This window comes from Linepithema humile, chromosome 1, assembly GCF_040581485.1.
Source record: "Linepithema humile isolate Giens D197 chromosome 1, Lhum_UNIL_v1.0, whole genome shotgun sequence".
Taxonomy (NCBI): Eukaryota; Metazoa; Arthropoda; class Insecta; order Hymenoptera; family Formicidae; genus Linepithema; species Linepithema humile.
Window position 1 is genome coordinate 42897014 of NC_090128.1, and position 25945 is coordinate 42922958.

Here is a 25945-nt window from a genome sequence, read left to right on the forward strand (position 1 = left end):
TTTGCAATTCCCCAGCTCTAACTTCTCTCCCTTTCTATATCTCACTCTCCTTCTCTTACCTCGAATCTTCAACTATACACAGTCATAAACCAAATTTTCGCCGTCAGCGACCGTGAAGCTACGCGCGTAACTTCCAATCTTTAACAATATTTCAATATTCACTAAGAGTGAAAAATGATTTTGTGCATGCAACTATGTGCATTGTGCATCGCAACTCTATTAATTCTTCGATCGATGTGTTTACGACATGTGCAGCCAATTTTAAAAAATCACGATAATATTTTTATTCATATTTTTATTAATTAACAACACAATTGCAAATCAAGCAGAGAGTATCAAATATTAAACATACTATATCATACTTATACTAAAACATACTTATCTTTTAACAAATTTTTTATTAGCAATTAATCATTTATCTATTTAAATAGTGTCAATAGCGATAATAATGTCAATAAATGAGTATGTGAAGGAAACAAAACTAAAAGGAATAATTATTATTACTATTATTATTATTAAGATTATTAGCAACTCTGCATTAATTGCGTCAATTTGATTATTATAAAAATTATCAAATTGTAAACAAGAGAGGCGAATCATTAAACACGCTTCTGTTAGCAAAAAATATTCTCTATTAGTAGTTATAAATTGTTCTTTTTTTTTATCGTATGTGAGAAATGCATAAAGGGAGAGGAGAGAGACCGATCGATATTGCGCAATCGCTCGTTTACATTCTCGCACACGAGTAGCAGCTGAATGTAAACGCGCCTCGACGGTCCTGAATATTCATTTAACTTTTCTCACGGGATATACTCGCCGATGGAGAACGAGCATCCCAAAGATAAAAGGGAGACTCTCTCACGAAACAAAAAGAGAAGAAGTTTGTGCAAAAAAAGCAACTACCAAGAGCTCCATCGGTACCGTCTTCTCGAGTTTGAAAAGTTTTGGCACTGAAAAGAGAAATAGCCGCGCAGAGAGTTCTAGATTATCGGATTACTACAAATACAAAACACACGTTATATTATAAAGCACTTGACACAAAACCTAACACATGTAGCTATAAAGTACGCAAGTTTATTTAATTAATGTACAACTTGTTAAATATAAGATTGGTTTATTTAATTAGTATTCTTGAGCATCTTACAAGTCGATCCTGTATGGATTATGAATTATTATAAGTTATGGAAATAAATATAAATGAAATTTGCTTTGAACAATACTGAGTAGTCATATTAATTTAAAATTTATTATGATATAAATGTTAATATGTATATGCATTTTAAACCTGTGAAATAATAATAACACGATGCTTTAAATAAAATACTGTAAAATAAATATTTATACGAATGTCACAAGATTTTAAACTAAATTTAAATAATACTCTTAGATTTATGAGTAATTGTTTTAATATATTAAATGTTATGAATATATAATTATTTTTATAAAATATTATTTTATATATCATTTTACATTCTTCAAAAGATATATTTTGACTATAAAGATACATAAAATTTATCAGGATTTCCAGTGAAATATATTTATGATTATTGCAGCGTATTGAAAGATGAGCGCGAAAAATATACAGATATATACATGTATAATATATATCGCCTGATTGATCATTTGGATTCGTAAACTGGAGAGAAAGTCAAAAGAGGGGTGTTAAACGACGTGGCGATTAGCACGTCATGGAAACAGTTAAGGTCGATTGAGCGTGAAAGGGAGACGGTTTGCTTTTTGCTAACCGATAAATGAAAGCGAAAAGCATTCGCGACCAATTACGGAATGGATACTTCTTTCTGTGGTCCGATCGACCGGCGTTTGCGTTTTATCATTGCGGTGATTTGAAAGAAGGTAGCTATTACAACTGTTAGTATCCTCAATTCTCTATGCAATAGGCTTCTATTTTCACGATGATTTTGATTACATTTTATTTACGTAACATATTCTATGAAGTAGCTCTTGTATTTTAAATCCACACACACGTACACACAAACACACACGCGTGCGCGCAAATATATTTCTATATTATTTTTTTAAAATACAAACTACAAAAAATATAAAACTGAAAGAAACTTTATAATAACTGTCTTTAGTTAAAAAAACTGTTAATTGAAATTGTGTATACCGTATAATAATATCTATAACATTATAATCTAAAATGCTTATTTACAATAATGTTCTTATTAATTTGGCATTATTATATTATTATTATTATATAATGTTTTAAATAATATAAAAATAATTCTTTTATTTATTTAAATTTATTTTTCTAATTTTTTATTAATTTTTGTACTTATTAGGTGTGCAATAAAATAATCCAAATTTTTTTACTGATTTTATCATTTAAAATTAGAAATATTTTTCTGTCTCTTTTTGTGGTCATATGAAAAGTATTAATAAATTAGTGCTTACTTTTACAATTGTAATTAATATAGATTTTAATAAAAAATAATTTTTTAATTTACTAAAAACTGATACAAAATTAAATTACAAAGAAACTACAGCATCTTTTACTTATAATATTAATATTATCTAATTATTTTCTAATTGCCAAAGCTTTAAAAATAATTTAATAATGATAAATATTACTTATAATATTGTGTAAATAATTATAAATAATTATAATTTACTTATAATATTGTAAGAAATATTTTTCTACAATTAATATTTATCACTATTAAATTATTTTTAAAGCTTTGGCAATTAAAAAATAATTTCATTAATTAAAATTTTATCAATTTATGATTGTCGTTTTATATATTGAAGATTTTATTTATTGAAGATGTATACCGTTAGGCATTCTATTACACGTATGCTAAGAATCCATAAAATAATTAAATTAACTCATGTTATATTAACAAAATTAAAATTAAAATTTAAAAAGTTACTATATAACCAAAAAGATATATACTTTGGCATTTTATTTGTCAAGGTTCAAACATGTGACACATTAAAAGATAAAATTGTCACATAATCTAATAACCTAGTATTTTTAGTGTAATATCAATAATAGAAAAATAATCTAACAATTTTGAATCTTTGAAACTGTATCGACTACATTAAGTAATCGATGTTGTGAATTTATGTCGGCAGTTTTTCTTTTCTTTATTACATCACAAACTTGTTAGGGTCTTCAAATTAAATATGATTTTCCGTGCAATTTAAAAGTATTACGAATAAGTGAAATAATGCATTATAAAGTAATGTTAATAGAAAAATAGCGAATTAATAATTTTCTTCTGTATTTTCGTTGCCCTCAATCGACTCCTGTAAAATGTACATTATTTATCAAATTTTAATTTTGATTTTTCTTTAGTAATTTAGATGACGTACTGATAATGCAATAAATTCTATATGCGCATATATGTTTAAACATTTATACTGTACTTATATACTGTATAATTTTAAGTTGTTCTTTAAAGTGTAGAAAGTGAATCAATACTTATTAGCATTTTCACACAATATCTTGGACATTGTGACAGTTACAAAAAGTTTCTTTAATAAAATTTGTATGACCGAATAATATTTATTATTTAACACAATTGATCTTTTTACTCTTTATGTCCAAAATTTAAAAATAAATTTTTTTTTTTTTTAATAAATATTATATCTTTATATTTTATTTATTTATTTATTTATTTTATTTATTATTTATATTTAAAGCACAATTAGTTGCATTATATAATGGGGTCTCTTTTAGTATATAATTCTTTTTAGAAGAAATTTTATGTAACTTTTATAGCTTACAAGATCTCGAAGACATTCACAGTTATTGGATTATTTTGTGTACTCGATAAGAAATTCATTATATGTACTTTACTCACATCGTTTCTTGTATATACAACCTGGTAATGGTTTAGTTGTACACGAGGTTGATCGGATTCAGAACGCCGACGATAATGATGAATATAGTCAGATATGTCAATTTCATCCAAGTCATAGAATAGCCAATATCTGTGTTCAAAATTATTGTTAATTATTCTCATTTTAATCAAGCGTAACGAGTTATTTATATATATGTAATAATCTAATAACTTCGAGAATATCAGGATATAAAAAAGTGATTTGATAGATAATATAAAACATAACTATCGCTTATATCTATATGTATATATATCATATATATCATATCTATTCGCTTCGTTTTTAAAAGAAAAAATGTTAACATTTTTTGTGCAAATTTTTGAATTTGCCGTTTAGTAAATCTTTTACATTCTTATCTCTTATCCTTTAATTGTTTGTATTTTATATTTAATTATAAAATTAATTCACATATATATTTAAAAAATCAACTTACGGACAATAGTGCTCAATTATAATAATTACTAAACAAAAAGTGAAAGCAGCACAAAACAAGGTAAATGGTATAGGAATTATGCCATCTACCATTATTAATTTTACTTTTTTCACTGTGTTTGCATCATCTTTCAATGTAATGTCCGAAGTAGTTTCTTGTTCATTTTTATTTTCTTCACTATTTGACGTATATTTCACAATCGTTGCAGTTTCTGCAGAAAAAATAAATTAAATTGATGATTAATTATATACGTAACTAATGCGCTAACTTCTTTAATAATATAAATTTTTATTTAATTAATGTACGAAGTTATAAGATTTTACTATTAGTGAATTTTCTTGGCTAAATATAAAAATTTATATTGACAAAATATACCGCTAAATAGTTGAAATTTATTTTTGTTAAATTTGTTGATATTAAATTAAGTTTGTTAATAAGTTTGTCTACAATTAATATTATAATATTATAATATTATAATATTATAATTAGTAAATTTTTAAAAATGAAAATAAGTACTTAAAAGATAAATCTTTTTAAATAAAAAAAAAATATTTATACAAATATTATCTTTCTAGTTTAAAATATGTGAAGAAAATAATTAAGGAAATGGAGAATGTTTTATGTGTATAATATAAACAACTATACCTGAAATTAAAATGATGAAGATGACAGTCCATAAGATTTTCGTTAAAATGTGCATTCTGAGACTTAATTTGACTTTTTTTCTTTTGAAAATTTAACAAATCAGCGTTATAAATAAAAAAATGTTTTTGAATTATTATTGTCGCAATGTTTTTTTAATCGTCAGAATTTATTCATGTAAATATCTCAAATTTATCCAAAATAGAAAAGATAATTGATTTTTGGTATGATATATTTCATGAAATCTTAAACTGTAAAGATAAAATTAGAATACATTTTGTGCGCATATTGTGCGCAGGCCCTGCGCACAATAGAGAAAATAGGAATAGGAATAAATATTAAATATTAAGAATAGAAAATTGGAATTATTTCATTTCAGAACAAGAAAATGGGATGTATTAACGTACTATGAATTAAAAATTAAGAATTAGAAATGACTAATATATTTTGTTCTTTTGTTTGAAGTAAAATAATTCCAAATTCTTCTTCCTAATATTTAATAATTATTCCGGTTTTAATATTTTTTCTATTGCGCGCAGGACCTTAGATTTGAGTTCATGTTGTGTACAAATGTTTGTCATATGTAGTGTATTATTGTCGTAATTAAAATAGCGTTTAATTAAAATGGAAATAGTTAAATTAATAACAAAATATCACATAATACCTGCAATATGTCAAAAACAGTAAACAGATATATGAAAATTTAATTTGATGATATGTGACAGTTATTACATAAATAATGATTACCGATGTCGGCTAGTATATAGAAAACACATTTTAAAGAAATTTAACAGAATATTTTGTCTTGGTAGCAATGATTGCAATACAAGATTATTAAATAACGCCACATTATTATCAAATACATAAAACTCACGTAAAATACATGAAACTCTCGACGCTAATTAATATATTAAAACATTACTCAACTGATTTCATGTAAAATTTGGAAGCTTTACAATATTTCTTCGTTTAATTAGAAATTTTCTTATGGCTGCGTTCTCTGAACGACACTACGATAATGAAAAGCAATCGGCTCGTCATGTTCACGCATTCAACTTGATTGGTTTGTTTTCATAAAATGTTATTAACTGCCCGTTGTCGAATACAAATTTGTTTATTCTGAGAAGCTCGTCTTTCAAAGTGCGTCTCGTTATATTACACATCAGTATCGCATCTATACACGTATTTTGTTTTTGTTAATAGAAATTTTGAAATTGTAGAAATTTATATTACTCTTTCTCTCTTATCTAATAGTAATATAATAAAAGTTTCTTTTTACTTTTTAATCAATCTGCTCAGATAAATTTCTTTACATATATCAGCAAAAAATTTATACTTTGGCATTTTATTTTTTTAGAGTTCATGAAATGTGATAGACACATTAAAAGATAAAATCATAATATAATCTAATAATTTAGTCTTTATTAATACCAATAATAGAAAATTTTAACAATTTTATCATAAAGCTGCATCTACTACATTAAGTAATCGATGTTGTGAATTTATGTCGATAGTTTTATTTCTCCTTCTTTTACACCATAAACTTTTGAAGACTTATTAAGTCCGAATCAAATTAAATATAATTTTTAATGCATTTTAAAAGTATTATCAATAAGTGAAATAATGCATTATAAAGTAACATTAATAGAAAGATAGTAAATTAACAATTTTCTTCTGTATTTTCGTTGCCCTCAATCGATTCCTGTAAAATGTACATTATTTATGAAATTTTAAAACAATAAATTTTTGCTTAGTAATTTAGACGATGTACTGATAATGTACTTCTATATGCGCATATATGTTTATGTTTAAACATTTATAATGTACTTATATCAATACTCATTAGCATCTTCAATGTTCTAGACACTATGATAGTTACAAAAAAAAATTTTTTTTTAACAAAATTTTTATGGCCAAATAATATTTATTATTTATATAATACAATTGATTTTTTTCTGCATTTATGTCCAAAAATTAAAAATTAATTTTGTTTTTTTTTTAAATAAATACTATATCTTTATATTTCTTATTACTTATTTATTTATTTATTTTATTTATTATTTATCATTTATATTTCAAACACAATTAGTTGCATTATATAATGGGGTCTCTTTTAGTGTACAATTTGTTTTAGAAGAAATTTCATGTAATTTTTATAATTTACAAGATCTCGAAGACATTCTCAGTTATTGGATTATTTAGTGTATTCGATATATAATTCATTATATGTATTTTACTTACATTTCTTCTTGTATATACAGCCCGGTAATGGGTTAGTTGTCGGACACGAGGTTGATGAGATTGAGAACGACGAAAAAGGTGAGACATATCAGGCACATATAAATTATCACGTAGCAAATTTCTGTGTTCAAAATTATTTGTTTTTATAATGATAATTATTTGTTTTTATAATGATAATTAATATTTTTATTTATTTCGGCAGTTTTATAATATTAAATATTAATTAAGCAAAATATAAAAATGTTAACATTCTTTTGTTTAAATTTTTGAATTTGTCGTTTAGTAAATCTTTTACATTCTTATCTTTTATCTTTTAATTGCTTGTATTTACATTTAATTAAAAAATTAATTTACGTATAGGTATATTTATAAAAATCAACTTACGGGCACCAGAACCAAATCACAATCATAATTAATAATAATATTAAAGTAAACATAAAGAAAAAAAATGTGAGAGGAACAATTGTCTCTTGTAGAAATAATTCATTAAGATCAAATTTTACTTTTTTCACTGTGTTTATATCATATATCAATGTAATATTCAAAATGTTTTTTTCTTCATTTTCATCTTCTTTACTGTATGATGTATGTTTCACAAACATTGTAGTTTCTGAAAAAAATAATTCAAATTGATGATTAATTATATACGCAACTAATTCATTAACTTCTTTAATTATATAAATTTTTATTTAATTAATGTTGTAAGTTATAAAATTTTACTGTTAGTGAATTTTCTTGGCTAAATATAAAAATTTATATTGATAAGATATACCACTAAATATTTGAAATTTGTTTTTATTAAATTTGTTAATATTAAATTAAGTTTGTTAATTTCTACAATTAATATTAGTAAATTTTTAGAAATAAAAATAAGTACTTAGAAAATTAATCTTTTTGAATGAAAAAAAAATTTTTATACAAATATTATTTTTCTAGTTTAAAATACGTGAAGAAAATAATTAAGGAAATGGAAAATGTTTTATGTGTATAATATAAACAATAATACCTGAAATTAAAATGATGAAGATGACAATCCATAAGGTTTTCGTTAAAATGTGCATACTGACACCTAATTGACTTTTTTTCTTTTGAAAATTTAATAAATCAACGTTATAATTTAAAAAATGTTTTTGAAGATTATTGTCGTCGGAATGTTTTTTTAATCGCCAGAATATATTGATATAAATATTTCTAATTTATACAAAATAAAAAAGGAAAACTTGATTTTTGGTTTGATATACTTGATCGAATCTTAAACTATAAAGATAAAATTGGAATACGCTGAGATTAGAATTTACATATTGTGTAAAAATGTTTGGCATAAATAGCGTATTTTTGTCGTAATTAAACTAGCGTTTAATTAAAATGGAAATAGTTAAATATTAATAGGTAAATATTAATTAATAATTGAATATAAAGAAAAATATCCGTAGTGTGCCAAAAACAGTAAACAGATACATAATATGTGACAGTTACTACATAAATAATGATTACTGATATCGGCTAGTATATAGAAAACACACATTTTAAAGAAATTTAACAGAATATTTTGTCTTGGTAGCAATGATTGCAATACAAGATTATTAAATAACGCCACATTTTTATCAAATGCGTAAAATTCTGGAACGCTAATTAATATATTAAAACATTACTCAACTAATTTCATGTAAAATTTGAAAGCTTTACAATATTTCTTCGTTTAATTAGAAATTTCCTTATGTCTGCGTTCTCTGGACGACACTACGATAATGAAGAGCTATCGGCTCGTCATGTTCACACATTCAACTTTTATTGGTTTGTTTACCTAAAATCTTATTAGCCGCCCGTTGTCGAATACAAATTTATTTATTCTGAGAAGTACGCCTTTCAAAGTACCTCTCGTTATATTACATATCAGTATCGCATATACTGTACGTATTGTGTTTTTGTTAATAGAAATTTTAAAATTGTAGTAATTTATACTTTTATAGTCATTTGTAAAATCTTCTTATATAAAAAAATTTTTTGAAATAGCAAACATTTCTATTTTTTGCAATGTAATCTGTCATTTAATGCTATTTAATTACAAATTTTTTGAGCTAATATTTGACTTAAATTCTCATTCATACATATAAACGCTATTTTTTATCATGGTTTTTAACAGATATTTTAATTGATTATTCTTTCTTTTTACTTAAATATCTAATTTATTATCTTTTTCTTAGCTCCATAAAATTAGCACTTAATATAAAATATAATACTGTAAAAACCATCCGTCATATTTGTTATATTAACAGTGAATATTATTTACAATTTAATTCGTGTATTGAAAGATAGCAACAAATTCCTTTTTTTATTCTTACTTTTATAGATTTTATATATCTACGTTTCTCTGGAATTTTATGTGCACCATAATCAAATTAATACAAATTTAATGAACGTTTGTCGAAAAATTTTAATTGTTACTAATGAAAATAGCGGAATCGCTACAAAAGTGAAATTTTATGTTTTGATTAATTTATCGATCATCATCTGACAAAAATTTACGTCTCGTTCATTGATTATTAAAGCAAAATTTTATTTGTTACATTAGCGTATACTTTCAGTAATATAAAAAATGATTCGAATCCGGTTATGGTGTGTTATTTTTATCTGCAAAATAGAGTGGAAAGAGTGTATTTGCGTTCGGAATATCATAGTTTTTAATATGCACCTGATATCGATACAATTCTCAGCAATTTGAAAGTCGCTATTTGATTCAGTTGGAGTCGTAAAAAGAAACAGAAACATAATCCCATGCAAAAGCTAGCAGTTTTTCGAAATTGTCTAATTTATGAAAATTTTTATTACTCTGGAATATGTACGTAATCTGCACATTGTTAGTAATTCGCCCGATCCTAAGAAAAAAGGAAAGATCGTTCATTTGTTGACTCGATGGTTTGTTGGTATGTCGAAAAAATGGGAGATAAATTTTACGAAGAAAAATCTTCTCACGACAACGTGAAAAGTAATCCACGCGAGGACACGATATGGAAATGTCTTCATGAGTTAAATAACGTGGCTTGTCGCATAAATTTTGAGGATGTCTCAATGGACAAAGATTGAAATGGTGTGCGATAAATGCCTTAATTATTACAACTATCGCGCTCGCTTTTACTGCCGCAAATTACACTTATCTCGACACGAAATGGATAGATATGCAAAAAGAGCATATGCTCGTATAATGTCGCGATATTTCAGGTAGAATCGACAAACGACGTTGCGTCTCGAAATAGGCAGGATTCGCATTCGTACGACTTGCATACAGCGCTCACTCAGGCGCTTAAAATTGACGATAGAACAAAATTATTTATAAGCCTCATTATTCGAGCTTAAAATTTTCTTTACTTAACATATTTTATTAAGTAAATCTTGTATTTTAAAGGCACACACACGCGCGCGCGCGCAAGCGCGTTTTTCTATATTATTTTTTTTAATGCAAACTACAAGAAATATACAAATAAAAAGAACTGCTTTTAGTTAAAAGAAATTGTTAAATAAAATTGTGTATACCATATAATAATATCTATAATATTTTAATCTATAATGCTTATTTATAATAATGTGCTTATTTATTTGGCATTATTATACAATGTTTTAAATAATGCCAAAGTATTTCTTTTATTTATTTAAATTTTTTTTAAATATTTTATTAATTTTTGTCCATATTAGGTGTGTAAAAAAATAATCAAAATTTTTTTACTAATTTTATTATTTAAATTCAAAATATTTTTTCGTCTTTTTATGTGATTATATAAAAAAGTACTATTAAATTAGTGCTTACTTTTACAATTGTAATTAATATAGATTTTAATAAAAGATAATATTTTAATTTATAAAAAACTGATTAAAAATAAAATTACAAAGAAACTACACAACATCTTTTACTTATAATATTAACAGTTTATAATATTACATTATAATATTAACAGTACATAATATTACAGTAAATTATAATTATTTAAAATTGTTTACATTTATTTATAATTATTTATTTATAATATTACAAGAAATATTTTTCTACAATTAGTATTAGATAACCAAAAAAGTTCATGCGGTTTTTTACAATAAAAATTAAACAAGTGCAAAAGTTTTCATAAAATGTTTTATTCATTAAAGTAAGTATTTTTGCAATCTACAACCTTTCTTTAACGAGATACAAGTTTGTAAATTCCGTCTTTATAAGGCGTTGTGTCTTTAAAAGTAAAAAATCCAGCAACCTCTGTTTCAATCTTTATTTTGCATATGAAACTGTCTGTTTCGCATGTAAAAAAAACTTTGAAAAATATACACGAACTTTTTAGGGTTACCTTTATATTTGTCAATTATTAAATTATTTTGAAAACTTTGACAATTAGAAAATAATGCCATTAATTAAGACTTTATCAATTTATGACTGTTTTATATATTATAGATTTCATTAACACAGTTAGTCATTTTGTCACATGTATGCTAATAATCAAAATAAAAAAAGTAATTAAATTAACTTATATTAACAAAATAAAAATTTTGATGTATAAGCAAAAAATTTATACTTTGGCATTTTATTTTCCATAATTCAGAAATGTAACACATTAAAAGATAAAATTGTCATATAATCTAATAATCTAGTATCTGGAGTGTAATACCAATAATAGAAAAATAATCTAACAATTTTATTTTTGAAACTGTATCCACTACATTAAGTAATCGATGTTGTGAACTTATGTCAGCAGTTTTACTCCTCTTCCTTTTACACCACAAACTTGTTAAGACTTGTTAAGTTTGAATTAAATTAAATGTGATTTTTCATGCATTTTAAAAGTATTACAAATAAATGAAATAATGCATTATAAAGTAACATTAATAGAAAGATAGGGAATTAATAATTTTCTTCTGTATTTTCGTTGCCCTCAGTCGACTCCTGTAAAATGTACATTATTTATAAAATTTTAAAATAATAAATTTTTGCTTAGTAATTTAGATGACGTACTGATAACGTACTTTTATATATGCGCATATATGTTTATGTTTAAACATTTATAATGTACTTATATCAATACTCATTAGCATCTTTAATGTCTTGGACTATGACAGTTACAAAAAAAAATTTTTTTTAACAAAATTTTTATGGCCAAATAATATTTATCATTTATATAATACAATTGATTTTTCTCTGCATTTATGTCCAAAAAATAAAAATTAATTTTGTTTTTTTTTTTTAATTAATTACTATATCTTTATATTTCTTATTACTTATTTATTTTATTTATTATTTATCATTTATATTTCAAACACAATTAGTTGCATTATATAATGGGGTCTCTTTTAGTGTATAATTCGTTTTAGAAGAAATTTTATGTAACTTTTATAATTTACAAGATCTCGAAGACATTCACAGTTAATGGATTATTTTGTGTATTTAATATATTATATAATTTATTATATGTATTTTACTCTTACATTTATTCTTGTACATACAACCTGCAAATCGTTTAGTTGTTGGACATGAGGTTGATCAGAATAAGAACGACGATAAAGTTGAAGATGGTAAGGTATATCAAACACGTATGTACGAAACCAATGTCTGTGTTCAAAATTATTATTAATTATTTTCATTATAATCGAACGTTACACATACACTCGTATCAAGAATATATATGTATAGCGTATATATATGCAAATAATCTTATTACTTTGAGAATATCAGAATACGGAAAAGTATTGATAAATAATACAAAAAATAACTATCGCTTATATCTATATATATACATATAGCGATATATATATATATATATATATATATATATATATATATATATTGCTAAATTATTTGTCTTTATAATAATAATTCACATTTTTATTTATTTTAGCAGTTTTATAATATTAAATATTAACTATTATAAGTAAAACATAAAAATGTTAACATTTTTTTGTCTAAATTTTTTAATTTGCCGTTTAGTAAATCTTTTACATTTTTATCTTTTATCTTTTAATTGCATGTATTTACATTTAATTAAAAAATTAATTCACATATAGATATATTTAAAAAAATCAACTTACGGGCAACGGAACCAAATCACAGTTATAATTAATAATAAAATTAAACAAGTCATAAAGAAAAGAAATATAATAGGAAACATTATTTCCCGTATGGATTTCACTTTTGTTGTTGTGTTTATATCATCTCTCAATGTAATGTTTAAAATGTTTTTTTTTATATTTTTATTTTCTTTATTGTATGATGTATGTTTCAAAATCATTGCAGTTTCTGAAAAAATAAATCAAATTGATGATTAATTATATACGTAACTAATGCTAAATTATATACGTAAGCTAAATTATATACGTAACTAATAAATTAACTTCTTTAATAAGACAAATGTTTTTTTAAATTAATGTTGTAAGTGATAAAATTTTACTATTAATAAATTTTCTTGGCTAAATATAAAAATTTATATTAACAAGATATACCGCTAAATATTTAAAATTTGTTTTTATTAAATTTGTTAATATTAAATTAAGTTTGTTAATTTCTACAATTAATATTAGTAAATTTTTAGAAATAAAAATAAGTACTTAGAAAATTAATCTTTTTGAATGAAAAAAAAATATTCATACAAATATTATCTTTCTAGTTTAAAATACGTGAAGAAAATAATTAAGGAAATGAAGAATGTTTTATGTGTGTAATATAAACAACTATACCTGAAATTAAAATGCTGAAGATGACAGTCCATAAGATTTTCGTTAAAATGTGCATTCTGAGACTTAATTTGACTTTTTTTCTTTTGAAAATTTAACAAATCAGCGTTATAAATAAAAAAATGTTTTTGAATTATTATTGTCGCAATGTTTTTTTAATCGCCAGAATTTATTAATGTTAATATCTCTAATTTATACACAATAAAATAGAAAAAATTGATTTTTGGTTTGATATACTTGATCAAATCTTAAACTGTAAAGATAAAATTGGAATACGTAGTGATTAGAGTTCACATGTGGTGTACAAATGTTTGGCATAAATAGCGAATTTTTGTCGTAATTAAGATAGCGTTTAATTACGATGGAAATAGTTAAATATTAGTAGTTAAATATTAATTAGTAATTAAATATCAAAGAAAACATCCGTAATTTGCTAAAAACAGTAAACGGATACATAACATGTGACAGTTACTACATAAATAATGATTACTGCTGTCGACAAGTATACAAAAAACACACATTCTAAAGAAATTTAACAGAATATTTTGTCTTGGTAGCAATGATTGCAATACTAAATTATTAAATAATACAATTATATGCAAATACATAAAACTCACCTAAAACTTGCGATGCTAATTTATATATATGTATTAAAGCACTACTTAACCGATTATTATATAAAATTTGAAAGCATTATAATACTTCTTTGTTTAATTTACCAATTTGAAATTTCCTTACGTCCGTGGTCTCTGTACGACACTACAATAATGAAGAGTAATCGGCTCGTCATGTTTACGCATTCAACTTTGATTGGTTTATTTACATAAAATCTTATTAGCCGTTTGTTGTCGAATACAAATTTGTTTATTCTCAGAAGGTTGTCTTTTAAAGTCTCGTCGCATCACATCATTATCGCATATATATTCTCTTTGATAATAGAAATTTTGAAATGGTAGAAATTTACTCTTTCAGTCGGTTGCAAAATCTCCCTATCTTAAAAAAATTTCTTGAAATAGCAAACATTTCTGTTTATTGCAATGCAATCTGTTATTCAACGCTATTTAATTCCGAATTATTGGAGCTAATATTTGACTTAAGCTCTTATACAATAAAATAAATGCAGTATTTTATCATGGTCTAATTGATTATTCTTTCTTTTTACTTAAATATTATAATTTATTATTTTTCTCTTAACTCCATAGATGTAAAATTAGCACTTAATGTAAAATATAATACTGAAAACCATTCATATTTCCCATATTATTTACAATGAATATTATTTACAATTTAATTTGTGTATTGAAAGATAACAATAAATTATTTTTTATTTTTACTTTTATAGGTTTTATATATCTACGTTTCTCTGGAATTTTATGTGCGCCATAATCAAATTACAATATAATACAAATTTAATGAACGTTTGGGGAAAAAATTTAATTGTTATCGATGATAATAGCGGAATCGCTATAAAAGTGAAATTTAACGTTTCGATTAATTTATTGATCATCGTCTGACAAAAATTTGTCTCATTCATTGATTATTAAAGCAAAATTTTATTCGCCACATTGTCGTATGCTTTCAATGATACAAAACATTATTTGAATTATGAATTGTATCCAGTAATAATTGTGTGTTATTTTTATCTTTATAAAACAAGATGGAAAGAGTGTAGTTGCATTCACCGTTTTTAATACACACTTGAAATCGATATCATTGTCAGGAATTTGAAAATCGCTATTTGATTCAACTGCAATCATAAAAAGAGACAGAAACATAGTCCCATGCGGAAGCTAGCAATTGTTCGAGATTGTCTAATTTATGAAAATTGTTATCACGCTGGAATACATACGTAATCCGCACTTATTGTTAGTAAATCGCTCAATCGTAAGAATAAAGAAAAGTCGGTAGTTTGTTGGTATATCAAAAAAAATGGGAGATAAATATTATTTTACGAAGAAAAATCTCCGCACGTCAACGGTGAATAGAAATCCACGCGAGAATGCGATATAGAAACGTCTTCATTAGTTAAATATCGTTGCTTGTTGCATAAATTTTGTGGATGTCGTGATATATTAATATTATAATGGTATGCGATAAATTACTCAATAATTACAACTATCGCCATCGCTTTTACTTCTGCAAATTATATTTATTTTAACGCGTATTGAAATGGATAGCAAAAGAGCATATGCTGTTATAATGTCGCGATATTTCAGGTAGAATCGACAAACGACGTTGCGTCTCGAGATAAACGGGATACGCATTCGTACGATTTGCATACGGCGCTCACACAGACGTATAAAATCGACGATAAAACAAAATCGGCGATTATTTATAAGCCTTAAAGCCTCATTGATCAAGCTCGCAAATACCATAAATCTCCCTTTACTACTGCGTTCAATTCTCTTCTCCGTCATGTTTGAGTTCTCTCGATTCTCTGTCTCGTGCGTTTCTTCTTCTAACGAGTAAGATTTCTCCCGATTTCTCGTGGAATAAAAGTTTATCTTCTTCATTGCAATGGCAGAAAATCAGGCTTGTAGAGCTTTGTACCAAGATTTTATTAGGCACAAAGATGTCGTTTTGTATTGTATCGGAAGAGTTACGTATCTGATATCGCGTAATATCGAAGAGACATTGTCGCTTGTTTTGCAATAGTGCCTGCCATTTAATAGAGAAATGTCGCCCGAAGAACGGTAGTACGGCAAATCCCTAAATTAGGCGACACGGTCCGCAGGATCAGGTATCGAATTTCATCCAGCGACATTGCTGTGAGTGGAGTGTTCCCCATCAAGTCTCTGGCTGGTGAATCAAAATTCAACCAGTACGTCAAGCCGTCTGACCATCGCGCAAATGGCGCATGCGGATGAATTATGCAGTGTGTCATGTCGCGGCAAGCGACTCATCAAATGTACACGCGTGTTCGCACATCGGAGGAGACATATCTAGATATAGAAGGTCCGTGCTCCGAAGAGAGTGAACGAACATGCGGGAACGCAAGTTAGGCGTAGAAATTAATGTAACGGGTGAGACGGAAAAGGGGAGCGCGAGTAGACGAATTGTGTTAACCCGAGCTACTGAATCAGAGGACTACTTATCAACGAAATAGAGGCGCGAAGCGTGATTGATTGGTCGGTACCGCGCCTCATTCTGGTAATGTCAGTTTTGAATTTTGCAATTAAGCTTCACCGACGCGCGCCGCGATTAATAATAGAATTCGCGAGCTGCGATTAGCGTCTGGCCAATCAAAGGGAGAAGTGAGCAGATGAGAGAGAGAGAGAGAGAGAGAGAGAGAGAGAAAGAGAAAGAGAGAGAGAAAGAGAGAGAGCCAGCGGATTATTCAAATGCTGGGTAAGCCTTTGAAATCAGCCACTACACGAAAGCCGATGTCTGTTATTTCGTTGTAATTAATGTCGTCGACGTTATAATCGGAACCAATGAATTGCGGCCACTGCGCTATGGATGTTGTACAAATTAGTCGCAGCCAGCGATACAAATAGTATCCCGAATTATCGCATTTTCCATCAATCGCAGAGGGAATTGAAGTAAAAAGCTTAAAAGTTGTTCCGATTTCAAACTGTTAATGAAATTGAAGCATTAATTAATCGTATATTAATTCTTAATTCAAGATGTAGGAAAAATTGTAAACATAATTGGTGATGTGAGGATTCTTTAGATCTTTGACTTCTTTTTTAGTTTTTTATAGACTTTTTTTACCTGATATGGATTATTTTTATTAATATAATGTACCTAGAAATATACAAAAAAATAGAAGACAAAAAAGGTTGTCTTGAATTTAGTATCTTTATTATCTAATCGGTTTTCATGCAAAGAAAAACTAGAAAACTAAGTTCAAACTAAGATAAAAATTTCTTTCTGAGAAATTATAATATAATTATATTTTTAATTATGAAGATTTTTAAATCAAAAATTTTGTTTTTCTATTTAGTGAATTGTTGCAAGTTTTGATAGATTTTAATATAGAACAGTAATATTAACGTTATCATAGAACGCGAGAATTATAAACGTGGCAACAATAGACAAGCAGGCTTTGAAAACATATACGTTTAAGAAAACTGAGTCTTTTTTATAACAAGTTTATAACGAAGTTCCCACAAAATTGCACTTTGCCGGTTACGAATTCGTTTGTGAAACGAAAACTGGGGTCTAGAAAGTAGGCGAAAGAAATCGTGCTCTCCTATCGCGTTTTCCACTGGGATTTCGGCCGATTCTTCCTGACAACGCCAGAAAGAGAAGCAGGAAATGCTAAGAAAGTAAAAGATGAAAGAAGAAACGAGAGAAAGGAAGGAAGAAGAAAAGAAAATGCAAGAGAGCTCGGTAATGCACAAAACTGTCGCCGCCATTCCGCCACTTAATCTTCACTGTGGCAATGAAAACCGCGAGGAAGAGCTAGCTGAAACTATAGAAACGTTTCAAATAGTAAAATAAACAGCACAATAAAATTTGCTCGCAAAAATTTTATTTTATTACAGTCAAACAACGTTCGGTTTTGTTTAATAATTATTATCAAATCCGAAACGTATGTCGATATATAAAACTGAAGAAAATACAGCACGCACACCAAAGCTTCATAGCTCACTGTAATATTAGATTTTATTTTTTAAATATTTTTGATGTCTCCGTAACCGTAGCACTACGACATTATACATTATAATATTCGCATTTGTGTCGCAAGAAAGAAGAAAAGACGAGGGGTAAGCAAACGTGGTTTTTTTTACAACAGGTTTGTAACAAAAGCAATTGCGAAAAAGGAAATGAAAACCAAGCAGAAAGGAAGAGAAGAAGACGAGGACTCAATAACGCACGAAACCCGGCAGGTTGTCCGCGTATCCGCTTCACCACTTAATCTCTGTTCTGGAAATGAAAACCTTGAGGAAAAGAGAAGCAACACAAGAGAATCAAGTCTCGTGTCGAGATGAACGACAACGGGAGAGAATCCGACAACGTTGAGAAGACTGAATAAAGGCAGGGTCAATATTATCACCACAAAAATATTGGCGTACTGTGATTACGACAGAAGTAAAGAAACAAAAATCTTTTGTAAAATGCAAGACACGAAATAATATCACTAATATCATAAATCTCGAAAGGTAAAAAAGTAAAAAAAAAAAAAAAAAAAAATGATAATATTCTCTCTCGTCTTAAGGCTCCTGGGTAGTCACCACAGCCATATTAGATTCGTGACGTCAGAAGCGAGAAATGACACGCCGAGAATTCTTGCGTGCCATTTCTAAATAAAATGATAATTTAACAAAGTAACACTCTAGATCGCTTTAAGACACCTGTAAAATTGTCCGAAAACTATGCTTTTTCCTTGACAGGTTATAAACAATCGTTAAATCAACCGTGAAGCGAAGCCTAATTATGCGAGAAAACACACGGTTGACAGCTGTCTGTATGAGTAGAAAATACTCCTTCTACGTTGGGCTTTCCCTGCTAATCTTAGTTTTCGGATAATTTTACAGGTTTCATGAACACGTCACATATCACAGCACTAACATTTAACGAATATTAACGAAATGGCACGCAAGAATAAATTGGGTAGTCAACATGTCATTTTTTCACGTCTAATAGTTCATCGATTCTCCACCTAAGACGCTGCATGAGAATTTCTGTCATATGGACATGTCGGTAACGGTACTAAGCTATATATATTCTGTATTTATCGCGTTTATTTTTTTGTAAACAAATTTTTGAATTATAAATTAGCATTTTGTATGTTATTCAGTAATTTACTTTTATCGTATCAATTGATTAGGTCAAACTGTTACACTATTTACTTATACAATAAATCGACTAGGTAAATTCGACTAGGTTTTTATTCCTACCACAATTATGTCGCCACTGTCAACGCGGAGTTCACGGCTACGGGACCAGGAGCCTTAATGCAAAATTCTTCTTCAAAAACAAAGCATCTTGTTGAGTATGATATGACGTTAATGCTGCATTATTATTTTTTAATCTAAACTTTATCCAAAAATTCAAAAACTCTAAAAAAATATCTGGTCGGTATTCATGATTTTTGTGATAATACAAGCTGACTTTAGATTGAGTCCGAGTTAGTACAGAATATTTAATTTTTGTCAGCGCACTAAGAATAGAGAAACAGTAGATAAACAGATAAATAGATAAAGAGAGAGGGGAGGGAGGGGGGGAAGAGAGTTTGGTGAGAGAAGGGAAATAAAGGGTGAAGGGTGAAGAGAAAAGACATCGGGATCAAACAAGCGAGATAGAACGACCGCGTGACAAAAGCTCGCGAAGCAAGGGAATGAGAAAGGCGAGAATACTCGCCAAGCTGCAGAGACAAATCTTTAACGGAAACTGCAGTGCTACCGCCAACGACTGTTCAAGAGAGAAGCGAAAATTAAATCTCACGTTTACAGTGCCATGGTGTATCGGGTCGAGACTAGAGAAGACAGTTGAGGTAACTTTTAGTAAGTAATCAACGACGCGGTAGAGGAGTCGCGCACTTCGATTCACGACGCCGTTTAGCAACCGGACGACGGAAGCGGCGAGAAAGTTGCGTCGGGTTTCCGTTGCGGAGTAAATAAAGGACCGAAGTGTGCACAAAACTGATGCGAAGCCGGAAGAAAGTTGGGAGAAGCACGGAAGTTCGAAGGAAATGGAAGCGGAAGCGATCATATGCGAAAAAGCGATGTCTGCATCCACAGAGTGAGTTGAATTTATTGGAAGAAAAGTGTAGTTACATAGTGAACAAGTATATCGAGAAGAAAAAGTAAGCAAAATAGAACAATATGAACTGTGAAATAAATAACGTGGTATAAAAGAAAGTAAGCAAGTTTGTGAAATATATTCGTGAAATATAAATTTGTATTTTAAATGATTAAAACTCACATACAAGAAAGATATAATTAAAATTGAAAGTTAATTGAAAATTATGTGCGCAGAAAGAAGATAAGATTGATTCTAATAATGTACACTGAACATTTGTACAACAGTGAACAAAGAGATAAAAAGCGTGCAAATAGAAGTATCGGTATAAAAGTAACGAATGTACATTGTAAAGTGGATAATCAAAGAGACTAATCGGAAGTAAAACTATAAGGAGAACAAAAAAAATAGCAGAGGCGACGACACATATTTTACCGGTAAACCCGCGAATTTGCGAGCGGCACTAAGCGAGCGAAAAATGATTCGCATTTTTATTCGCAAGCGGAAGACGAACATAAAGCTGAGCAAATACATTTCTCATATGCAGATATGTCGGAAAGAAAGAGCGGAAATGAGCCAGAAAGATTTGGAAAGATACGTTCCGTAGTGTCGTTAAAATCAATCATCGTAAAATATCGAAGAATAAGGTAAGGTAATACATTTTTGATATAAATACGCTTGTGATTGTGATAAATTTGTATTTTATTTATTTTTTTATAATAAATAAAACAGATATTGATATCTACATAAAATATATATTAGATTTTTAATAAATATTTGCATTGGGATGATGAATACGTGTAAATAATGTGCATTTCGTAGAAAGGAAAAATATAAATTCTGCTGAATGTATAAAAGTTAGATTAATTACAAGAAGACATATCCCTTTAATTCTCATAAAGTGAAATTGAATTTTTACTTATACCGAAGATGTACCAAAAAAAAAAAAAATAAAAGATAGAATGTTATCCTACTGTCTTGAGCAACATTTATCGTAATATGAAAAGGATTTTCAATTATGATGGGAACAAACGTTATTACACCGACATCTGTTCTCCTCAGAGATATTATGCTTTTTCATGTTAACAACGGTGGCTCTGAAAGAACTAACGTAATATTCCTCAAGCGTATAATTTTGGAACAAAAACACTAAGTAAGTAAGCGTAACATTCGAAATGAGTAAAAATGTAGGGGAAAGGAAGGGAAAAGAGACAGTGGAATAGAATAATGCGAAAAGCGAGAGTTCGGCATTAAGAAAGAATGAACGATAAGGGAAAAGACACCGAGCGCAAAACCTGCAAGCGAATCCCGTGGCAGGGACGCATTGTCGTCGGCAAATTGCGCGTGGGGAAAAGTTTTATCGTATTGGAGGATGGAAGAGAAACACGCTGATAACAAAGTGCCGCTGCGTCCTCGCCGATTTGAGAAGCACGTCGTATAAAAGGAGAGAAAGGGTTGTTGAAATCCGAAAGATAGTGGGTGCGAATATCTTATGCATTCGCAGGATGTGCAACTTTGTAAATACCGCGGGATTTATTTCGCGGTCACGACATTCTTGCATCTACGAGAGCTTGTATTTCTTCTGTTTTCCTGCTCAAATGCAAATTTTCTACAAGGTGCTAATAAATCTTGCGATAAAATTTTTTTCCAAATAAAACTTTTGTTATAATTAATATTTGCTACTAATTTGCTACGGAATGAATAATAAATAAAAACAAAATAGAAAATAAAACCATTTATAAACATATATATAAGATGATTATGATTAATTTTATTTTCTATTTTGTTTTTATTTATTATTTATTCCATGACAGATTAATAGCAAATATTAATTACAATAAAAATTTTATTTGGGAAACAATTTTATTGTAATTTATTATATACATATATATACATATGAACTTTTTTTTCTTCCTCGGAATAACATAGCCTTCTGGCTACTGAATGCAAAGTTAGGGATGCGGTGCTAAAACGAAAAATCGCCAGTGTAAACGCGATCGCAAGACAAAACAGCCGCAGGCAACGGAACCGAGACTTCTGATGATGACTTTATCTTTATTCGCGACGGAAGATAATTTCAATTGCATGCAATTGCTTCTCTCGTGATTAATGCACGCTGCATCGCGCTCTCGTAATATTTCTTCCGCTGTTAATAATTAAGTTATTTGTTTCAAAGTGGCGTAAAGTCTTATTAAAATCGATACACAGAATTATATTCATACTCCAGTAAAATTAGTTTGAAAATGGAATTTATATTCAAAAATAAAAGCAGCCTTGTTTCTAGACTTTGCAATTTAGGAGATGTTTCGAGTTATATTTTTTCCGATACTTTTGAGTCGGAAACAAAAGGACTTTCTTTCAGTGACAAAAACGTATATTGGATTTTGTGCTCAATTCCAGCTCTCCAAGAGCTCAGTAAGTGAATTTATCACCAGGTAACTTAACGAGAACAGACGTTTCATTACTAGCTTCTTACGAAAAGAGGCTTGCGGCTCAAAGAACTTCTGAAAGGTTTGCGTGCTTAATCGATAATCTTATTTATATCGATGGTTTGGCTTAAAAAGACGGCTCGTAAAATTTCAAAGAAAATTCTATCTTGTTAACCAGATACCTACAAATCCTTCTATCAATATTATATTATATAATATTTAAATTAATGCGATTGCATTATAATAATTAATATTTTCCAAGCAACTTAAAGCTACATTTATTAACACTAATTAACTTTAACTTTAATTTAAATATTTTTTTCAAGAAAATTAAGGAAAAGTAGAGCTATGAATTATATTTAAAAATATTAATATGCACGAAATCACCTATCACACCTATCGTTTTAACGTCACATTTCTCCAATCAAGAAATTTCCAGATTTATTGAAATGGATTATGATATGTGCTGTTCCATAAAAACCCATCGATGTCCCATTAGAATGACAAACCCCAAGCGTGCCAATCAGTATGTATAATTCATCAAGCGTTGAAAAGCAGCGTGCTCGTTATAGCGATTCGCGTCGCAAGATGATTCGCGGATTCGGCACGAATCTCCGCGCCTCGTTACTCGTAAATTCGGTTCAATATCGCGCGACGACTATAACGCCCATCGCCGCCGTCCGCGTAAATCAGCGATATCAGGCATGCACGAATTACCATTTAGGAGCGATCGTTATTCGCTTCTGCGAGACAAATGTCTCGAGCGATCCGATACCGCGTCCTCTCTCTTGCGCCGTTTGTTCACACTGGAATAATGAATGCCGGCTTTAATGAAAACGGCGAAACGCAGCCATTACCCCCAGAAGATCAATCTCGGATAATCCTTTTAACATCGCGACACGATTGTACCTTTGCCATTTTGCGTAAATACGAAAGTTACATGGGAATTGAATCGGTTATTACGGAAAAATATATATAATTTAACATTTTTATAAATACGTCAAAAAAAAAAAAAAAAAAAAAATTATTTCTCCTTCATTAACCACGATTCAAACAGCAGAATAATTAATTTTAATGTGAAACGTTGTCAATGCATTTTCTACATATGTGTTTGAAAAGTTTGATCCGCATTTTTCAACGGCACAGACGTGTAGCCTCTGTTACTCGCGCGCATAAGCCCCATAAGACATGTGCTCATAAAGTCTAGATTATTTTCACAAACGCCAAGACTACGTCGGCATTAAGAAACGCGGGTACAAAGCAACCGAAAGAAAATTGTGCGCCGTTACAATTCACACGATGTAGCCCGGAGGTACCGTTAAAGCTGATATTACGGAAACGTTGTTTTAACGTCAGCTACGAGTGCGCCGAGTTGAATCCCAAGGCGCAGTCTCGCCTGCTGCTACTTTGAGTTCTGCCTTTGCTTTTCGTATCATGTAAGCTATTCAAAACAATGTTACAGTAGAGTTACATTATTTTCCTGGAACTTCGCGAGAGGCTAACGCTAAGGAAAGGCGACACGTAAAGTGATGAGAAATCTTCGTTTACGAGAAGCGCAAAGCCTAGGCAAACATTATTTTTGTGAGTGTTGCAAGTGTAATCCCGTAAATAAAGATTAAGATTCAACAAAAAGCGAGAATAGTTACCGGGATAATTTCTAATTAAGTGTTCGCACTTACACTGTGCACGCCAGTGTAACATTTCGCAAATTTCGCTAGAAAACAAAGAATGCTGCTAAAAAAAAAATGTGGCGCATAATTAAGTTGCGAACTATTTCTGTGAATAATTTCCAGAAGAAACTTTGTTTCAAAAATATATGCGTTTACGTGTACAGTCTGCGTACCAATGTCCGCGTCGGAAATGAGGATTTACATTGTTCTCAGCCAGCTGGTGAATACAAATGGACAGAATTATTTAAAAAAATATAATTACACGCATATGGTCTGCAAGGCGCCGCAAGCTTCATTATTTTCATGTATTTTTATTGTTACTGAAAGTTTATGCTATTGAAAAATACGAACAAACAAGATCGGCATAAATTCCATTTTCCTGCCGTTGACATTTAACGCTGACAACGTACACAGTCGTATAAAATACATATTTATGAATAAAATATTTGTAATAAGAAAATATTGCTTTGCACATATAGCACGCAATGTTGTTAATAAATCAAATTTTCTTCCGACTGCGAAAAATAGTTGCTTTCATAAGGAAATATTGATATTTTCATTTCAATAAGGATATATTTAATGTTGGAAATTACAGGTGAAACCGTTTTGAAATAATTTTTGCTAAGAAAAAATTAATTCCGGATTTGTCAATGTATAAATATAATATGGAAAAAATTAAAATGTCAAAAACATTATATTTGCAAAATGGCACAGCTTAAAAATTCCCGACATGTTTTCTCGCGGCGAATGCATATTACACGTACGGTTTCCCAATCGTGTCTCATTGTCGCGAATGCGCTCGCTCGTGTGTAATTCCGGTCACGATCGGTGATCGAACAATGGATCCTTCAGAAATTGCGGGCAAATCGCCCTTATGGCCGCGACCAAGCCGGGCCTTCGGCCGCGCAGCAAACATTGTTCGAATGGGATGAACCGTTCGCGGTGAAAAGGCAGTGCACAATGCGATGAACAGGCGTAGGATATGAGCGCCGAGAGAACGACGAACAATGATCTTCCGGTATCCGTATGGACGCATATAAATCATCGATATGACGTTGGCCAATCGTCGCCAAGCCTATGCGGCCTCGACAACAGCCTTGAAATATCACCTGTGCCACCCGGCACATATCCCGACGATTAACCCTCGTCGTCGATAATAACTGCCTTTTGAAGGTTTATGAAGGCCCGTCGCAATCATCCGGCAAGATCTATCGCCAATTATGTTATCGGCGTCTTCGTCTCATACATCGATGCCGTCGCGTCGTCTTCAA

General features: G+C 29.0%; 2 protein-coding genes and 1 long non-coding RNA gene across 6 annotated transcripts in view; 1 reads left to right on the top strand and 2 right to left on the bottom strand.

Annotated features, from left to right (window-relative positions):
* The window catches only part of LOC105675049 (uncharacterized), a 236865-nt gene that overhangs the window by 198501 nt on the left and 12419 nt on the right, over positions 1-25945 (top strand). The gene's annotated exons all lie outside the window — the stretch shown is intronic.
* Positions 2245-8974, bottom strand: LOC105675050 (uncharacterized). Of its 3 annotated transcripts, none has more exons than XR_010888436.1 (9): positions 8841-8962; positions 8190-8440; positions 7568-7793; positions 7184-7304; positions 5870-6644; positions 4946-5193; positions 4301-4511; positions 3828-3957; positions 2245-3270 (listed from the first exon to the last, which is right to left on the bottom strand). XR_010888436.1 is itself a non-coding variant. In XM_067349083.1 (8 exons), exons 5-8 carry the CDS (start codon positions 4998-5000, stop codon positions 3229-3231), a joined length of 438 nt encoding a protein of 145 aa, XP_067205184.1. In that variant the 5' UTR covers positions 5001-5193; positions 5870-6644; positions 7184-7304; positions 7568-7793; positions 8190-8930; the 3' UTR covers positions 2638-3228. The 3 variants fall into 3 exon arrangements, 1 of the variants encoding a protein (XP_067205184.1); XR_010888437.1 differs by having other exon boundaries at positions 2247-3270; positions 8190-8374; positions 8841-8974; XM_067349083.1 differs by having other exon boundaries at positions 2638-3270; positions 8190-8930.
* On the bottom strand, positions 11498-14751 carry LOC105675051 (uncharacterized). Its single transcript, XR_010888438.1, has 5 exons — positions 14503-14751; positions 13889-14138; positions 13244-13451; positions 12644-12767; positions 11498-12104 (listed from the first exon to the last, which is right to left on the bottom strand). It is a non-coding gene; the product is annotated as an uncharacterized lncRNA (long non-coding RNA).